This window comes from Sarcophilus harrisii, chromosome 1 (genome assembly GCF_902635505.1).
Source record: "Sarcophilus harrisii chromosome 1, mSarHar1.11, whole genome shotgun sequence".
Classification (NCBI taxonomy): Eukaryota; Metazoa; Chordata; class Mammalia; order Dasyuromorphia; family Dasyuridae; genus Sarcophilus; species Sarcophilus harrisii.
This window is the reverse complement of record NC_045426.1, coordinates 491,296,037-491,314,045: the sequence shown is the minus strand read 5'-3', so window position 1 is coordinate 491,314,045 and position 18,009 is coordinate 491,296,037. Positions and strand designations below refer to the sequence as shown.

Here is an 18,009-nt window from a genome sequence, read left to right as displayed (position 1 = left end):
CAAAGGAATAATAGAATTTGTTGAGGGGAGAAAACAGACTTATGATTTCATTTATATTAAAACATCCCAATGAAAATTTTATCAACATAAATGGGTAGCTGTTCAGTAATTTATATTCCCTGAGAGTTGTCTGGGACACCAAGAGTTTAAGTAATTTTCCTAGTGTCACCCAGTGACACTAGAAGTGGGACTAGAAGTCAAATTATTCTGACTGTATCATGCTATGCTATCTTTATATGATTATGTCTAAAAAGTTATTACTTGTAAATAAATTTAAATTTTTTTTTTTTACCATAAGTACAAATTAGTTTAACATTAGGAAAACAATCATCATTTTTTTAATGATATAAATAACAAAACTCAAAATATACACTTATATTAATAGATTCAGAAAAATCCTCAGATAAAATATAGTACTTACTGATGTTAAAAGTGAGTTTTAAAAATACAAGTATAAGAAAAGCCTTCTCTTATAATGATTGATATTAGTTATCCAAAATGAAAAGGTACATTCATTACTTGTAATGGAGAAACTCTTCTTTCTCATTAAGTTCATTAGTTAATCAAGAATGCCTCTTCCATTATTTTCTGACATAGTACTATAAGAGCAAAGGAATAATATGAGAAAGAAATGAAGGAAAACGACCACTAAAGAGGAAACAAAACAATCTCCATTTGTTGATGACATTCTGATTTTCTTAAAAAATTCTAGAAGAACCATGAAGTAAATAAATACTTGAGAAAATTAAAAGTTTCATCAAAGTAAATACATCCTCAAAAATACATTTCCTAAAGGTAATGAGCTTTAAAGGGGTAAATTATTTGATTAGGAACAAATGATGAAATTATGCCATATTCAATACATCTATCTACTTTCCTCTTTGCAAAATTCAGCAATACAAAATACAAAAAAACCTGTGCCTTTTCAAACTATGAAATCTTCCCAAAAAGGGGGTACAGTGTTGAGGTTTCAATAACCCTGAAATCTTTATCACCTTCTTAGAGCACCAGATTACTAGGAGTGCTCATTTTATCCCTGCATATATGAGACCAACTTCAGAAACTTTGGTAATCCTTATTTTGTGATGGGGATTTGGGGAAAGTGCATAGTGGTATGTAATGGGGTATTTGAGGGATGATCTTTGTTAAATGTTAATGCATTCAAGAGTTCACTACATGTCATAAGGACAGTGGAACTTCATCTAGATTGTGTACTTACTTTCTTGAGCCTGGGTCTCGTTCCACACATCTGGTCTGAAGCAGGTGGTTGGCGTATCACATAATCACTATTCCATGCCTTCTCTGCTTCAAACCAGGGCCAAATACAAGCTGGTGTTATTTGATGTGGCAATGAACAGAATAGCTTAGAAACACACAGACTTAAAAATAAGGTGAGAGGAGAAGGTATTTATTTTAGTGCTATACTGTAGTGTTCTATGTATATAGTAAATCTTCAATTTCTTAGAAGAAATGCATGGTGGGGCTTTAGCCAGAAAATATTACAAATGAGTGAGTTTTTTTGGTTTAGGTGAATGTCTTTAAAATGATCATGGTAAAAGACTATGTGCTTCCAATACCCTATAAAATAGTAGTTGACTTCATAGACCACAAAGGCAGATTCTGGATTAGTCTTTAAGATAACCTGATCCTTCATTTAGATAGATCCTTCCCCCCCCACCCTTTTAGCCCACCATTGCATTTCCTTATTAACAGATTAATAGGAAAAATCAGAAAATCCTAGGAGCATAGAATATACCCAGAGTACCTCTTCTTTTATCGTGGTTTATTGTTGTTCAAATGTGTCCAACTTTCTTCTGGGTTCTGTGACTCCATTTAGGGTTTTTTTTAATTTTTATTTTATTATTATTATTATTATTTTTTTGCAAAGATGGTTTGCCATTTCTTTCTCCAACTTTTTTTTTTTACAGATGAGTAAACTGAGGCAAACAGGGCTAAATGACTTGCCCAGTAGTAAATGTCTGAAACTGGATTTGAACTCAGGATGATGAGTTTTACTAACTCTAAGACCAGAACACTGAGCCACCTAACTCCCAGTCTGCATATTGTCATCAATTTTATATTTTATATTACTTTACTTGCCTCTTGCCTACAGCCATCTTTCACTGCTGCAGGTAGGATGGGGTGAATTAATGCTGGACTCCAATAGAAACCCTTTCCCCTTTTGCACATCTATACCCTACAGACACCAGAGGCAGCAAATAACTGAGGGAATGATGAAGTCAAATTGCATCTTCTCAGGTTGTGGAGGTCATGCTAATTGGACCTTCATCCCTCCTGTGGAGCCCTTTGGATCACTTTGGAAATGTATAAACCATCTGTCAGCCTGAACTGTCTATGGACTCTATTATACCTGGTTCCCTGAGTTTTCTTTTAAAAATATTTTTTAGCAGCATTTGCACTTTATAAAACATTTTTTAAATGCTCATTCTCTACTCTTGGCTATCCAGTAGTCTGCATGCTCATTAGGCCTCTCTGTGAAGGTCATCCTCACCCACTCAGGGCTTTCACATAAATATTAGTCCCCATCAACATTTCAGGAGAAGGTCACAAAAAGTGAAGCTTGAGTTTCAATATTTCTGTTAGACAACTGGAGGTATTTCACTTCCAGATCTACCTTTTGATTTTTTTCAGGCCTGGTTTGTAGTCTTCTGGACCCAGAATTTGACTGAATTTTGACTTTTGTTTTTAATAGTTTCTCTGAGCCATATCCAAGTAAGCAAATGTGAAAGGTAGAAGGAGGAAAAAAAATTTTTTATTAAAAATTCCTTTTGATCCCATCCACCCAAAATTTATAAAAAAGAAAAGAATAATAAAGTCTCTGTGAGTGCCCAAAGTTTCCTTATAACAGTGTTTCTTGGAATCCATTTTTTTTTCTTTTTATTTTATGAGAAAGTGTTTGGGGCTCTTCAGTTTAGAGTAGTTTTTGGCATTGATTATATAATCTTCCAAAAGATTCATTTTGCTTGGGCAAAAGAAAGTACCATTTTGTTGCCAAAACATACTTAAATCAGTTCAAGGAAAATCAGAGCTCCTGACTATAGTTTTGATAAATTATTCCTTTAGAACCTTTGTTTCAAGATTTTTCCTATCTTGCTTTCACAGAGATAAACTCTCTGTGTTGATTGGTTTCTTATTATTAGGTTAAAGTTCAATACAGGAAAATGATAAATGTAAACCTCAGTTTGAAGAAATTCAGTTGCTACGCAGGGTGTGTATATGTACCTTTGGCACCATCAAAGGTGAGATGACTTTGATTTCAAAAATAAATATTTTTCAAGAATTTTAAATTCATTTAGCACATTTTAAAACATTTTGTTTAATTTTTTTTGGTAAACTTTCTACTTTCACAATGCAACTAATATGGAGATAGGTCCTACATGATTGCACATGTAAGGCCTATATCAAATTGTTTTTGGGGAGATGGGAGAAAGGGGAGGGAAAGGAGGGAGAGAGAATTTAAAACTCAAAATTTTATTTAAAAATGAATGTTAAGATTGTCTTTCCATGTAATTGGAAAAAAATGAAGTATTATTTTAAAATTTTCGTTTTACTTTTGTATATATTACACAGTTGAAGTCCCCATATTGGGAGTTTTCTACATAAATAAAAATGACTCATAACTACTATCCAAAAATAGTATATATAATTTTATTCAGGGACGGGTCCTATGAAGCATCAATCAAACAAGGGAAAAGGGGCTGAAAACTCTTGACTTCAGCCTCTAAAGTACTTTAGTCTCTCTCTAAAGTACTTTAAAATTTTTCAAGGAGATGTGTTTACCTGGCTAGCCATAAAAGCCTAGTATGAACCTGAATAGGTTTTTTTTTTTTTTAAATATAGAATAAATATGACAAAAAGAAAGGCATATTTGCCTATTATATTTTTATTGCATTTGAGATAGTATTTATTATGATTATTTTGCTGAGGTAATTGGGGTTAAGTGATTTGCCCAGGGTCACACAGCTAGGAAGTGTTAAATGTCTGAGATCGGATTTGAACTCAGATCTTCCTGATTTTAGGACTAGTGCTATATCCACTGCACCATCTAGCTGCCCCAAGGGATATTATTTTTCTATGAGAAATGATGAGCAGGCTGATTTTGGAAAAGCCTGAAAAGGCTTACATGAACTGATGCTAAATGAAGTGAGCAGAACCAGGAGAACATTGTATACAGTAACAGCAAGTTATGTTATAATCATCTATGATAGACTTAGCTCTTTTCAGCAATGCAGAGATTCAAGACTGTTCTAATAGAATTGGAATGGAAAATGCCATCTACATCCAGAGAGAACTATGGAGACTGAATGTGGGGTGAAGCATACTACTTTTATCTTTTTTTGCTTGTTTTTTTTCTTTACCATGATTTTTTCACTTTTGGCCTGATTTTTCTTGCACAGCATGACATATGGAAATATGTTTAAAGGGATTACACATATTTAACCCACTCTATCCAAGATTGCTTCTTCCAACCCCTCCCTCGCTCTGATTGGAGCAGGTTGAGGCTGGACATTGGAGAGCTCCCCCCATGTCTGCTACCAGTTAAGAAGGGAAAGCAGGGAATTCACCTCATCATTTCCCACCCAGGCTTGGGGAGGGAGGAGATAAGAGAAAGAGGCAGAAAAATTTGGGACACAAAATCTTGCAAAAATGAATCGAAGGACCCAGAAAGAGGACTGTGGGAACTCAGTGTAGATCACAACATAGTATTTGCACTTTTTTTGTTGTTGTTTGCTTGCATGTTGTTTTCTTTCTCATTTTTTCCCTTTTTGATCTGATTTTTCTTGTGCAGCCTAATAATTGTGGAAATATGTATAGAAGAATTGCACATGTGTAACATATATTGGATTGCTTGCTGAATATGGGAGAGGGAAGAAAAAGGGAGAAAAAAAATTCGGAACACAAGGTTTTGTAAGGGTGAATGTTGAAAACCAGCAAAAACCATAGATTTTGAAAATAAAAAGCTTTAAAAACAAATGTTGAAAATGATCTTTTCATGTATTTGGAAAAATAAAATACTATTTAAAATAATATTCATTGATTATTTCAATAGCAAATGTTTGAAATAGATGGAAAAATATGCTAATATCCAAAAGGTTGCCAACTTTGACATTTCTGAAGGAGAAGTATTTCCAGCTAGATATAAAACCATATGCTGTTCAAACATGAAGAGCATTTCTACCTTCATTATATAGAAATAACACCGTGCTTAGCAGGAAAGAACAAATAGAAGAAACAGCCAATGTTCAGATAGTATTGTATTGAATACTCACAAATCAGATTCAAGTAAAACATCAGGGGCAGCTTTGTGGTTCAGTGGATAGAGTGTTGGAGCTGGAGTCAGGAAGATGTGAATGAACAAACCTTAGATGCTATCTGTGTGACCCTGGTCAAGCCACGTAACCCTATTTGCCTCATTTCCCCATCTGTAAAATGGGGATATACTGCAGAAAGAAATGGCAAACCATTCCAGTAACTTTGTCAAGAAAAACTCATAGACAAATCCATGTGGGCAAAAAACGTCAGACATGTATGAATGACCAAGCAACAACAAAATAGTACCAATCTTATACCAAGACATTGATAGCTCTTTGAGAAAGAAATAGTTAATGAGCTGAATGTCCTAATTTTTGTCTGAGGTTGATGCCTGAAGACAGATGAGAATCAAGTTCTACAAAAATATATTATGAAATGGAAAAGAGCTATTGATCACAAATTAGCTTAAAATTACTCCTCTGGCCACTAGACCCCTATGTAATTTGTATTTGAAACAGAGAATTGGTTGCCTTGGGAGGTATTAAGTTCTGCTTCTTAATAGCCTTGCCTTCTTTAATCTTTTTGCATTTCTGTTGCTCATCTAAAATGAAGTGTTTGGGCAAGATGGTGTTTCTAAGGTCCTTTCTAATTCCATGCCTAAGATTCAGTTTTTCTTTTCAATTGAACTCTTTAAGATGGGTGTGGATAACTATTTGTTAAGGATATTCTTGAGGAATTTCTGTTTAAGTAGGGGCAGTTAGGTGGTACAATGGATAGAACACAGGGTTTGGAATTAGGTGGACTTTAATCCAACCTCATTTACTATCTAGTGTGACCCTGGTCAAGTCACTTAATTCTGTTTGCCTCAGAGTTCTCATATATAGAATGAGCTGGAGAAGGAAATGGCAGGGTATTCCAGTGTCTTTACTAAGAAAACCTCAAATGAGGTCATGAAGAGTTGGACATGACTGAAATGACTGGACAACAACAGGGCAGGTAGAATGTGCAATTGATAGAGCACTGTACCTATAATCAGAAAGACTCAAATTCAAACGTAGACTCAGATACTTACCTCGGAGTCTACATTTGAATTTGAATGATTTGGGGCAAGTCACTTAATCGCAGTTTTCAAAACTGAAAAATGGAGGCCAAAATAATAGCTATCTCCTATGGTGGTTGTAAAGTTCAAATGAGATGGTATTTATAAAATGCCTACTATAGGTAGTGCAACATAGGGAGTTCTATATAAATGCAATTATTATTATTTACTTGCTTGACTAAATGGCCTCTGAAGTTCCTCTTAACTTTGAATCTCTGAAGTTACTAACAAGGTGAGAACCAGTATCAAAAGGTCTATTTAACATCAACTTTTTGTTGGATAGATTGGTATTATGTTTGGCAATATTTGGTAATAATGTCCCAAGAGAACAACATTTTGGTACAGGAATGAATGGATGAGAAGGCATTTATTAAGCACTTACTATGTGCCCAGTAAGAAACTAGACACTAAGTACAGATAGACAAATTGAGATAGTTGGTGCCCGTAATGTAAGTCAGAGCTTGCGCTCCAAAAGGGTAGAAAATAATATAAGAGGAGATGGCTAGGGAAAGGTGTTTTGGTCTATTTTTAGATGGTTGATAAGATTCCTTCCAACTCCAAAATTCTGTGATTCAGGAAGTCATAGGGATGATAATTGGAACAACAGGGCAGCCAAGTGTCTCATTTTTTGAGAGATAAAGGTAGTATTGGTTTTATTCCAGTTCTCAAATTAAGATTTGGAAAATTGGAATTGGGCTGTGGGCTGGTGGGGATATAAGTAGTTACACATTGGAAAATGACCTGAGTGAGGAAGCATAGTCCCAGAGAGCTGCTCCATGGCTGGCTTAGCACCTCCTGGGTGTGGGCTCTGGAGATCTGGTTTGGAGGGTGGAATAGCAGCAGTGACAGAGGGAGACAGATGGCCAGAGTAAACAAGCATGGTCCATGCTTTAAATGCCTCATGTCTGAAATCTATCGTTGGAATTGTTGTTCAGTCTTTCAGTCATGTCTGATCCTTCATGACCCCATATAAGGTTTTCTTGGCAAAGATACTGGAGTGGTTTGCCATTTCCTTCTCCATCTCATTTGACAGATGAGGAAACAGAGGTAAACAGGGTTGAGTGACTAGCTCAGGGTTACATAGCTAGTGAGTATCTGAGGCCAGATTTTAATTGTTGATTTTTCTACCCACTGAGAAATATCAGTATCTTAAAACCCACTTCAGATACTATTGGCTTAAGCAAAGACTTATGTTCGACTTTGAAGAGTAATAGTTTGTACTTAATAGTTGAAAAGTTCTATATAATTAAATAAGAGAAGCAAAGAATTAGGTCATAATCAAATCCAGATTCAATGTAATAAGGCAAATTATTGTCACATATTAAAATATTTCTGTACCCCAAGTATAATAGGAATTTCTTAGAATTCTGCCTGTCTTTTAAAATTTATACAGATGTGGCAAAAACCCATTATACTCAATATACATTATGCTCAAAGGTAACCTGTACCCTTTAAACACCTTTTGCTGATTCCTCATCAATGTCATGCCTATTGTTTTTGGATCTTTATTCCTTTCTCCTTATAAACTTTTCTTTTGTTACCTATCAATTCCCATGTGTTCGATGGACACTTTTATTCAGATGACTTTAAAAATGAGATATCCATCCTTCTTTCTCTCTTAGATTCCAGTTCTTCATCACCAACTCTCCACTGGTTATTTAAAACTAGATATTCTATAAGCGTCTAAGTCAATACATCCAAAATAGAACTCAGTGTCTTTCTTTCTAAGTATACCCTTCTTCCAACCCCTCCCTTGCTATGACTGGAGCAGGTGGAGGCTGAACATTGGAGAGCTCCCACTATGTCCTCTACCAGTTAAGAAGGGGAAGCAGGGAATTCACCTCATCATTTCCTACCCAGATATTTTCCTGAACTTCATAATCTCCAGAAGCTCATCATTTGGCAAGCTGAAATCAAATATAGAACTCTTGTCTCAGATTATTTCCTATCCCAGTTTAGGAGTTCATCATGCTCTCATTGGGATACCCCCCTTCACCTTTTTATGTATTGTCTTTCCTTCAACCCCCACTAGATCATAAGCTCTTTAAGAACAGGAACTATCATGACTTTATTTGTACTGCCAGCACTTAACAGTTAACATTTGCTGTTGTTGTTCAGTCATTTTCAGTCATATTCGACTCTTTGTGACCCCTTTCAGAGTTTTCTTGGCAGAGATACTAGAGTGGCTTGCCCTTTCCTTTTACAACTCATTTTCAGATAAGGAAACTGAGGCAAATGGGGTTAAATGAGTTGCTCAGGATCGCACAGCTAGAAAGTGTCTGAAATCAGATTTGAACTTAAGATGAGTCTTCCTAACTTCAGTACTGGTACTCTATATACCATGCCACCTAGCTTCCCCACATCTGAAACATAGTAGGCACTTAATAAATGCTTCTTGACTGATTCTGACTTCCCTATTATTATCTGCAGGACAATCATTTTTCTAGTTACCCAGATTCATCACCTCAATCCCACAATCCAGTCAGTTGCCCCATCATGTCATTTCTATCTCTACACCATCCCTCACATGTCTCCCTTTCTTCCACTCACTATACCTATTTCAGATCTTCATCACCTCTCACCTAGAATATTGCAATAGGTTCCTATTGGATTCCTCTGCCTTAAGCCTCTTCCCACTCCAATAACTCTTCCATGTAGTTTCCAAATTGATTTTTCTGAAGTGCACCTTTGATTATGCTTATTAAAACTGCTTATTAAACTACAGTGGTTCCCTATTCCCTCTGGTATCAAAAGTATAAACAACTGTTTGATATTTAAATATTTCTTTAACCTTTACCTTTCCTACCCTTCTAACCTTCTAACAGAACATTGATTTTTCTCCATGAATTCTATGATCAGGCTTACTTGCTATTCTTGATTTCCATTTTCTTGCTTTTCTATCAGCTGTTTCCATGGCTCAAAATACTTTATCCTTACATCTACCTTTTACATTTAGCTCAAGCACCACCTTCTATGTGAAGGGGAAGTATTTCCTGATCCCCTCCTCCCATCTGCTAGCTAATGAACTTGTACCTTTCAAATGACTTTATATTCATTTTATATATTTTGTGTGTATATACTTGTGTACATATTATCTTCCCCATTAGAATGTAAGCTTCCTGAAGGCAAGCACTGGGTTCTTGTTTGGGTTCTGTGTTCCCAGCAGCTAGAAAAGTGTCTGTCAAATAATAAGTCCTTAATAAATTTGTTGATTGAGTGACTGAACATGATATTTCATAAACTTCAATGAAATATAAGCAATCAGCGTAGTGTCATGAGTGCTGGAATTGGATTCAAGAGCACTGAGTTTAAGCTCTAGCTCTGATAATTTTCATTATGTCATTGGATAAGATACTTTCTTTCTCTAATTCCTCATCTATAAAATGAGTATTGGGGCAACTAAGTGGCAAAATGGTTAGAATACTGGGCTTGGAGTCAGGAAGACTCATCTTCATGAGTTCAAAATCAGCCTCAGATACTTATTAGCTGTGGGACCATGAGAGAGTCATTTAACCCTTTCTACCTCAGTTTTCTCATCTGTAAAATGAGTTAGAGAAGGAAATGGTAAGCCACTCCAGTATTTTTGTGAAGAAAATCCCAAACAGGAGAGTTGGATTTGACTGAAAAATGATTGAACAACAAAAATGAATACAAGCTGGATAATATCAATTCTTTTTCAGCTCTAATAACCTATATAACCTTGCTTTTTCAGTGCATGTTTCTGTTATGAAAAACTACTGTTTCTGTTGTTATGTCGTTATGAAAAAAAGTAAAGTTAAAAAATAAAACTTTGATTTTAATTCTTTTTCAGGGCCAATTTTGTGACTACTGTAACTCTGGGGACCCCAATAAAGCTCACCCAGTAACCAATGCAATTGATGGGACTGAACGTTGGTGGCAAAGCCCTCCTTTGTCTTTGGGCTTACAGTACAACAAAGTCAATGTTACTCTAGATCTGGGACAGGTGAGTTACTTATTCACTTGGTATGAGCAAAAATTACATCATTGGTTTTATGGTTGGTGTTATTGACATTATTTTTTCATATATTTTTCACTATTCATTTTTTTAAAATAATTTTAATTTTTGGTCATTCTGACTTTGACAAACACCAACACTTCTGTAAACAAAGAACCTAATAGTAGTTAGCATTTATTAACTTTTTAAGATTTGCAAAATACTTTACAAATGTTATTTCAAATTATCTCCATAACAGCCCTAAAGGGGTAGTTCTGCTATTATGCCTATTTCACAGATGAGGAAACAGGTGATTAACTTGCTTAGAATTACACACTACTAAGTTTTTTAGGCAGGTTTTAAACTCATGTCTTCTAAACTAAAATACAGCACCCTAGCACTGTGTCATACAGCTGTTTCCTGATGCTTATTATACTAAATTATTACTCTATTATCTACCTTGCTATTTTTGAAAAGTACATAGTATAATAAATTCAAAACACCTTCAGAGTTGTCTTGCTTTTCTGTGTCTCCTTCTGAATTTCTATCCTCTTTTGTACATTTAAAAAAGTTTTTTTCTTTTCTTTCTTTCCAGTTTTTGAATCATAATTATTATTACTTCCTTTCTTTCTACCCAATACTCCTTCCATGAGAAGAATCCCCCAAATCAAAGCTTTAAAACAAACATAATTAAGTAAAACAAATCCAGACATTGTCTCTGTTTGAAAAGTTCGTCTAATTCTGTACCATAAATCCACAAATTCGTCACCCCTCTATCAGGAGGTAGAAAGTATTCTCTTTTTTTATTCTGAATTATACACATACAAAGAAAGAACCTTTCCACATATGAAGAATAAAAAAGATTATATGTGAAACTGGACATTGCTATTGTGTAGCTTGTTTTTTTTTTATTTTAAAAGTTTATAATAAAGGCAAAATATTATTTCAAAGCTTGCCTGTTTGTTTGTGTTTCCCTTTGAACTTCCTTCCCTTTTGTGTAATTCTTAAGCTGATTCGATGACTCTCTTTTTGGTAGGGAGTATTCTTGGATCATTATCATTAGCACTATTCATTTAACCATTCTTTACTAAACCTGATTAGTTATAAACTATGTTCTTTAGTTGGAAAAGGTATATACATATATATATATATATATATATATATATATTTTTTTTTTTTTTTTTTTTGTTATTGAGGTCTATGCTGATGTTCTTTTCCTTGGAAACCCTAGCCTTGACACCAGTGAGAAATAATCCTGTGTCCTACTTTCAAAAATACTCCCAAGTCATCTCAAACTTAGTCTCATGATTTGCCTTATCCCCCAAATCTGGGAGTTCCTATGAACCAGATTGCAATTCTGATTTGACATGGTTTTCAGTTCTATGATCGTTGTTCAAGCTGAAACTAGTCCCCTTATTGGCTAGTCTGGTGAAAATTATACCATGAATTAATGGAGTATCACACAAAAGAAACATTGAATGAGGTGAGTCTGAAAGGGAGGGCTATCTTACACATTGAAGGTCTTTAAAGCTCTTCTGCCTGTCATAAGGTCTTCTAGGTTTTCCTATAACTTCCTTTTGGTTTAAATTAATATGGTCCATGGCTGTATTGAATATCAGCTAATTGGATTTGTATCCTGGGGAAATTTTTAGAACATCCTTGATGGTCTGAGTCTCTTTATACTCTTTCTAACAACAATCAGTTTATCTCATCAGCTAATAGTGTAACTAAGCTGAGAGATTGGACTTGTGTTCTATTTATTTAACTAAGGGTTACTATATTCACTAAGGTTTGGGAACCTATTCAAAATGCCATTTATTGAACTTGGCATAAGATCAGATGTATCTGTATTTATTCTTTTGCCCTGAAAAACTAATTGTTTTGTTTTAATATTCTTTTGATGTGTCAGAAACTTCTAATTAGGGAGATTAAATAGCAATGTGCCAACATAGGAATAATCCACTAGGTTGCTTACTATGGGAACATTAAGCAAGACACACATATTTATGGAGACAACCCATTTATCAGCTTTGAATGTCTCAATGGCAGAGATGATTGTCCCCAATTTGTGCCTTGTAAAACTAAGTTCAGTCATCCCATTTTAGTAAATTTTAATGGAAAAAGAATGATGCTCTAAGAAATATTAGATCGGGTCTATTTAGAGTAGAGATTCTTAATCTCCGGTTCATGGATTCAGGGTCTGTAGATAACTTTCAGAGGGTCTGTAAATTTGTAAAGGAAAAAAATATATCTTTGTTTCAATGGAATTGATTTCCTTTGTAATGCTAAACATTTGATTATATACATTTAAATATTGTGAAAAGGGGTCCATAGGCTTCACCAGGTACTCAATAGGAAGGCAGGAAGGAAGGAAAGGGAAGAATTATTTATATATTATCGTGTGAGACACGATACTAAGCACTTTAGAAAAATAAATATCTCATTTGATTATTGTTACAATAACCCTGAAACATAGGTATTATTATTATCTCCCAATTTTACACTTGAGGAAACTGAAGCAGAGATTAAGTGACTTGCCCAGGGCTACATAGTTTTTAAGTATCTGAAGTCAAATTTGAATTCAGGTCTAACTTGGTCCAGGCCCAGCACTCTCTCTACCCACTGCAGCACCAGCTCCCTTAATTAAGGCAAAAACAACAATAAACAGATTTCTGGGTTAGGGCTTTAGAGAAGGGGACTGGTTGGGGCAGATGGACCGAAACGACTTCTGTCGGCCAAGGTATCATTATGTACAGTGAAGGAGAGAGAGAGAAGGAAAAAGGTAGGGAGAGAAACAATGAGAAGGGAAGGGCAAAGGAGTGAGATGGGGGATAGGAGAAGAGAGGAAGAGGAAAGGAGAGGAAAAGATAGAAGAAGATAAAGGAGAAGGGGAGAGAGAGACAGAGAGGAAGAGGAAAGTAAGAGAGAGAGAGAGAGAGAGAGAGAGAGAGAGAGAGAGAGAGAAGGGATAGAGAGGCGAGAAAAAGAAAGGAGAGAGGAGAGAGAGAGAAGGAGGGAGGAGAGAGAGAGAGAAGGAGGGAGGAGAGAGAGAAAGAGAGGGAGAGAGGGACAGGAGGAAAAGTAGAGGAGATGAGGGAGGGGGAAGAGAGAGAAAGAGAAGAAGGCACAATCAGAGAAAGAGACAGAAAGATGTAGAGAGACTGTACATAGAAAGAAAGGCAGAGAGAGAGAAGAGAAAAGAGATAAGTAGAAAAGAAGAAGCAGTAGCAGAAGAACAAGAGAGAAAGAAAGAAAGAAAAAGAGAGAGAGAGAGAAAGAGGGACAAAGGAAGGAAGGAAGGAAAGAGAGAGAGAGAAAAGTAAATTTGTTATTTACAGAGCAGGCATTCCAGAGACCACAGATCTGGCACAGACAGGTAGATCTGGAGTGGAACATTTGGGAAGCAGGTTGAGAAGAAAGGGGAGTAAGGGAACAGACTTAGGTAGATGGGGAATAGGGGTGGTTCAGTGGCATCCTGTTGTTCAAAATCCCTGAACGGGGAGAATATAACTACATTAGAATATGATAATTATTGGGGAATGAGTCCAAGCACAATATCGATGTCCACAGAGAAGTCTCTGAGGGAGGCAAGTGATAGATTATTCAATGCCCTTCTTTGAGATCTTGGAGCAGATAGAAATGTTGAGTCCTATGATCTTCAGAGAGTCACTTTAAAGCAAGCAAGAACAGGTGAAGATATGGCTTGGGAGAGTCCATACAGGAGGCAAAAAATGGCAATTCTGGTTTCTTCTCTGCTTTTTTTTTTTTTTTTTTTTTTGCTAGCTCTTTCTCTAGGTGATTCCTATTAACTATAAGTGTCCTCTTAGGCTCTGTCCTGAGTCTCCATATTCTTCTTAACTCATTTGGTGATCTCATCACTCTCATGAGATTAATGACCATATCTATGCAAATGATTCCCAGTCCTCCTGTCTCTCCTGACCTACCATCCTGTATCACCAAATGCCCATTTGACACCTTAAGCCAGATGTCTCATGGAAATATGTTTAGAAAATTGCACATGTTTTAACCTATATTAGATTGCTTGCTGTCTCTGGGAGGGGAGAAGGCAGGGAGAAAAAGTTGGAACACAAGATTTTACAAAAGTGAATGTTGAAAACTATCTTTGCATGTATTTGGTAAAATAACAAATTATTAAAATGGGAGGAAAAAAAGAAAATGAATGCAAAGGAATTAGGGTCTCTAGCCCTTACTGACTATGTGACCATAGGCAGGTTACTTAATCTCTGTGTCCTAGGCAAATCTCTAGGAATTTAGGTTGCAGAAAAAGGTTCTGCTCACATGGGGAGTTTCCTCACCTGGGCATTCCCTGTAGCAACGAAATCATAGATATGGTGCCTATCTATTAGGGACTAAATATGTTACTAAACCAATGCAGAGTATTGGCAAGTGCAGTATACTAGAAGAGCTGGGTTCAAATTTTGCCTCTGACCCTTGGATACTAAGTGTATGTGTATCTCTTGGAACAGAGATAAATTACTCTGTTTCTTTGGGTTTCAGTTTCCTCATTTAGTAAAAGGGAAACTTCTTGAATACAGTCTTTGTATTCCTAAAACCAAGGGGGATGACTAGAGCATAATAGATGTTTAAGAAATGCTTGTAGGATTTGATTAGATTAGATACATGAGGAAACTTGAATTAATTTATCTCTTAAGATATTTTTTCAAGTATAAGTGCTGTGATCCTAATTTATAAGCTTGTGAAGGAAACACCTTTTAAGCCTTAATGCAGCTCTAATCCAGCAGTATCACGGGAGAGATCATAAAAGAGGGGAAAGGACCCACAAGTGCAAAAATGTTTATAGCAGCTTTTGTTTGTTTGTTTGCTTTTGGAGACAATTGGGGTTGTGAGTTGCCCAGAGTTACATAGCTAGTAAATGTTAAGTATCTGAGGGTAGATTTGAACTGAGGTCTTCCTGATTTCAAGGGTGGTGCTCTATGCACTGCACCACGTAGCTGCCTCAGCAGCTCTTTTTGGAGAAGCAAGAAATTGGAAATTGAGTGGATGCCCATCAAGGAATGGCTGAATAAGTCACAATATATGAATACAATGGAATATTATTGTTCTGTAAGAAATGATGAGCAGACTAGTTTCAGAGAAGCCTGGAAAGACTTACACGAACTGAAACCTAGTGAAGTGATCAGAACAAAGAGAATATTATACACAGCAACAGCAAGATTATATGATATTCAACTGTGATGAACTTGGCTCTTCTCAGCAGTGCTGATCCAAGACAATTCCAATGACTTGGGATGGAAAAGGCCAACCGCATCCACAGAGAGAGAACTGTGGAGAGTGAATGTGGATTGAAGCAGAGTATTTTCACCTTTTGGGGGGTTTGTTTGTTTGCTTTTTCTTTCTCATGGTTTTTTCCCTTTTGGTCTGATTCTTCTTACACAACATTTCTTACAAATATGGAAATATGCTTTTTAAAAAAGTCTTAAAGCAGTATTTCATTATGAGTTGTTGCCATTTCTAGGCTTATAGGGAGAGTTGATTTCTTAGCCCAAAGAAATGATTCCCATATGGCAGAAATTCAGATATCAACAAAGAAGATATTTAAGGATGAGAGGGTTATCTTAGAACACGGATTTGGAGACAGAGAACCTCTGTCAAAATCTATAGAAATTGTTGGCCTCTATTAGCCTCAGTTTCCTTATCTGTAAAAGGAGATTGTTGGTCAGGGTAGCTTCTAAGACACCTTCCAGCCCCAAATCTATGATCTTATGACCTTTCAGGTACCTCTGAAACCACCTGTGCACCATGCCAGTCCTGTTCATTAATACTTCGAACAACACAATCAAAAATGTTTCTTGGGAATAGATGCTGAATTTTAAAAATAAAGAGAAATGACATGAGTTATCCCTTATACAGTCATTAAAAATAGTTTTTTTCCCTCTTCCCCAGTGAAATTTGACAAAATTTTAGAAATATTTTGGCTTTAAACCATGGCAGGCATCCCATTAATAACATTAGTGGGAGGCTTGTAACTGGAAAGGCCAAATTCCATGAATTTACCAGAGACTCTGAAAAATCTTGGGCTAAATATAATATCTCAAGGGATGCCATGGCATTCCCCTATCCCCAGTGAAAACTAGCCCAAAGCACTTACTGTATTCTAGGGCATTTTCCCATTAGATTCCACAGCCTTTTTCTTTATGAGGGCTATGAACTAATGCTAGTCTTCCTCTCAGACTTACATCCCTACTTTTGCCCCTTTCTTCAGTATGTCACTTTTCACATGGTTCTTATGTTTATGTCCATATATAAACTTATTTTATTTCCTTCTTTTTCTTCTTCCTTGTTTTCTCCTACTTGCTTTTAGTTCCTTTTAATATCTAAAATATTTATGACACCTTGGAACCTTTTTCCTTTATCCTCTCACCTTCTCTCAACTATCCTCCTCAATGTGCATGTCCTATCCCCCTTCCTTCAATCCATCAACATCTCCAAACACTTCCCACATCACACTTTCTTCTTGCCATCATTCATCTCCTGTACTGTTACTTGTGGTTACCCAAACAAGCTGGATAGCATTTCAGCCCTTCCGTCAGCAGTATTTCCCTTCTATTTATAATGGATGTCCTAAACTACATCCTTGGACTCTTCTGTAAAATACTTTTCTATTGAATACAATGTTTTGTCTCAATATATTATCCTCTCTTCTTTTCTTCAGTTTCATGTATTATGTCTAAATCCATTCTCTTCTGCTGTTTTAATTTTGGATACCCAAATCACTTTACTTAAATATTTTATTAATGTAAAAGAATTCTAAGTTGTTTGTAACCTTGATTCTTAAAGGATACTTCCCCAGCAACTAAGATATACTGAGATTTTCCTATTTAGGGTCCCTAAAATTTAACTCTTGAAGGGAATAAAGGAAAATGCGGAGACTGTGACTTAATGTTCAATTGTTGAGTCATTTCAATCATGTCCTTCTCTTTGTGACCCCATTTTCTTGGCAAGGATGATGGAGTGGTTTATAATTTCCTTCTCCAACTCATTTTCCAGATGAGAAAACTGAGGCAAGCAGGAATAAGTGATTTGCCCAGCTAGTAAGGCATATGAGGCCAGATTTGAACCCATGAAGATAAATCTTCCTGCTCCCAAGCTCAGTGCTTCTGCTCCCCCAAACTGCCCATGCTTAAAAATGAAGTTCACATGCCATTTATATTTGAGTATAAATGTATGCACATGGTTGTGTGTGTGTGTGTGTGTGTGTGTGTGTGTGTGTTGAGTGTGTGTATGTAGAGTGAGAAAAAGAGAGGAGAGAGAGAGAGTAAGGGAAAGGAAGGAGAGGGAGAAGAAAAGGGAAAGGGGAAAGGAGAGAGAGGGAAGGATAGGGAAAGGATAAATTAAGACTTAGAAATAAGGATGATAGAAAGGGCCTCTCCCTTGCTTCTTTACTTCTTTTGAAGATATAAAAAGAAAAAATGTAATGAAATTTAAGCAAGAGAGAATTAGGTTATCAATAATAATTATTATGATAATAATAATAATAACTGACATTTATATACAACTTGAATGCATAGAAAGTGTTTTGTGAATAGTATCTCCTTTAATCCTCACAATTGCCCTGTGAGGTAAATGTTACAAGTATTTTTATATCCATTGTTCAGATTAAAAAAAAAAAAACAGTTGAACAGTTTGCCAATGGTCATAC

At 35.9% G+C, this 18,009-nt stretch overlaps 1 protein-coding gene across 2 annotated transcripts in view; it reads left to right on the top strand.

The window, feature by feature from the left end:
* LAMA3 (laminin subunit alpha 3) overlaps positions 1–18,009 on the top strand; it is a 310,601-nt gene that overhangs the window by 15,796 nt on the left and 276,796 nt on the right. For both annotated transcript variants that reach the window (XM_031946523.1, XM_031946522.1), the window contains exon 2: positions 10,185–10,337. In XM_031946523.1, coding sequence (XP_031802383.1) covers positions 10,185–10,337 — 153 coding nt within the window. The remainder of the gene's footprint in view (positions 1–10,184; positions 10,338–18,009) is intronic.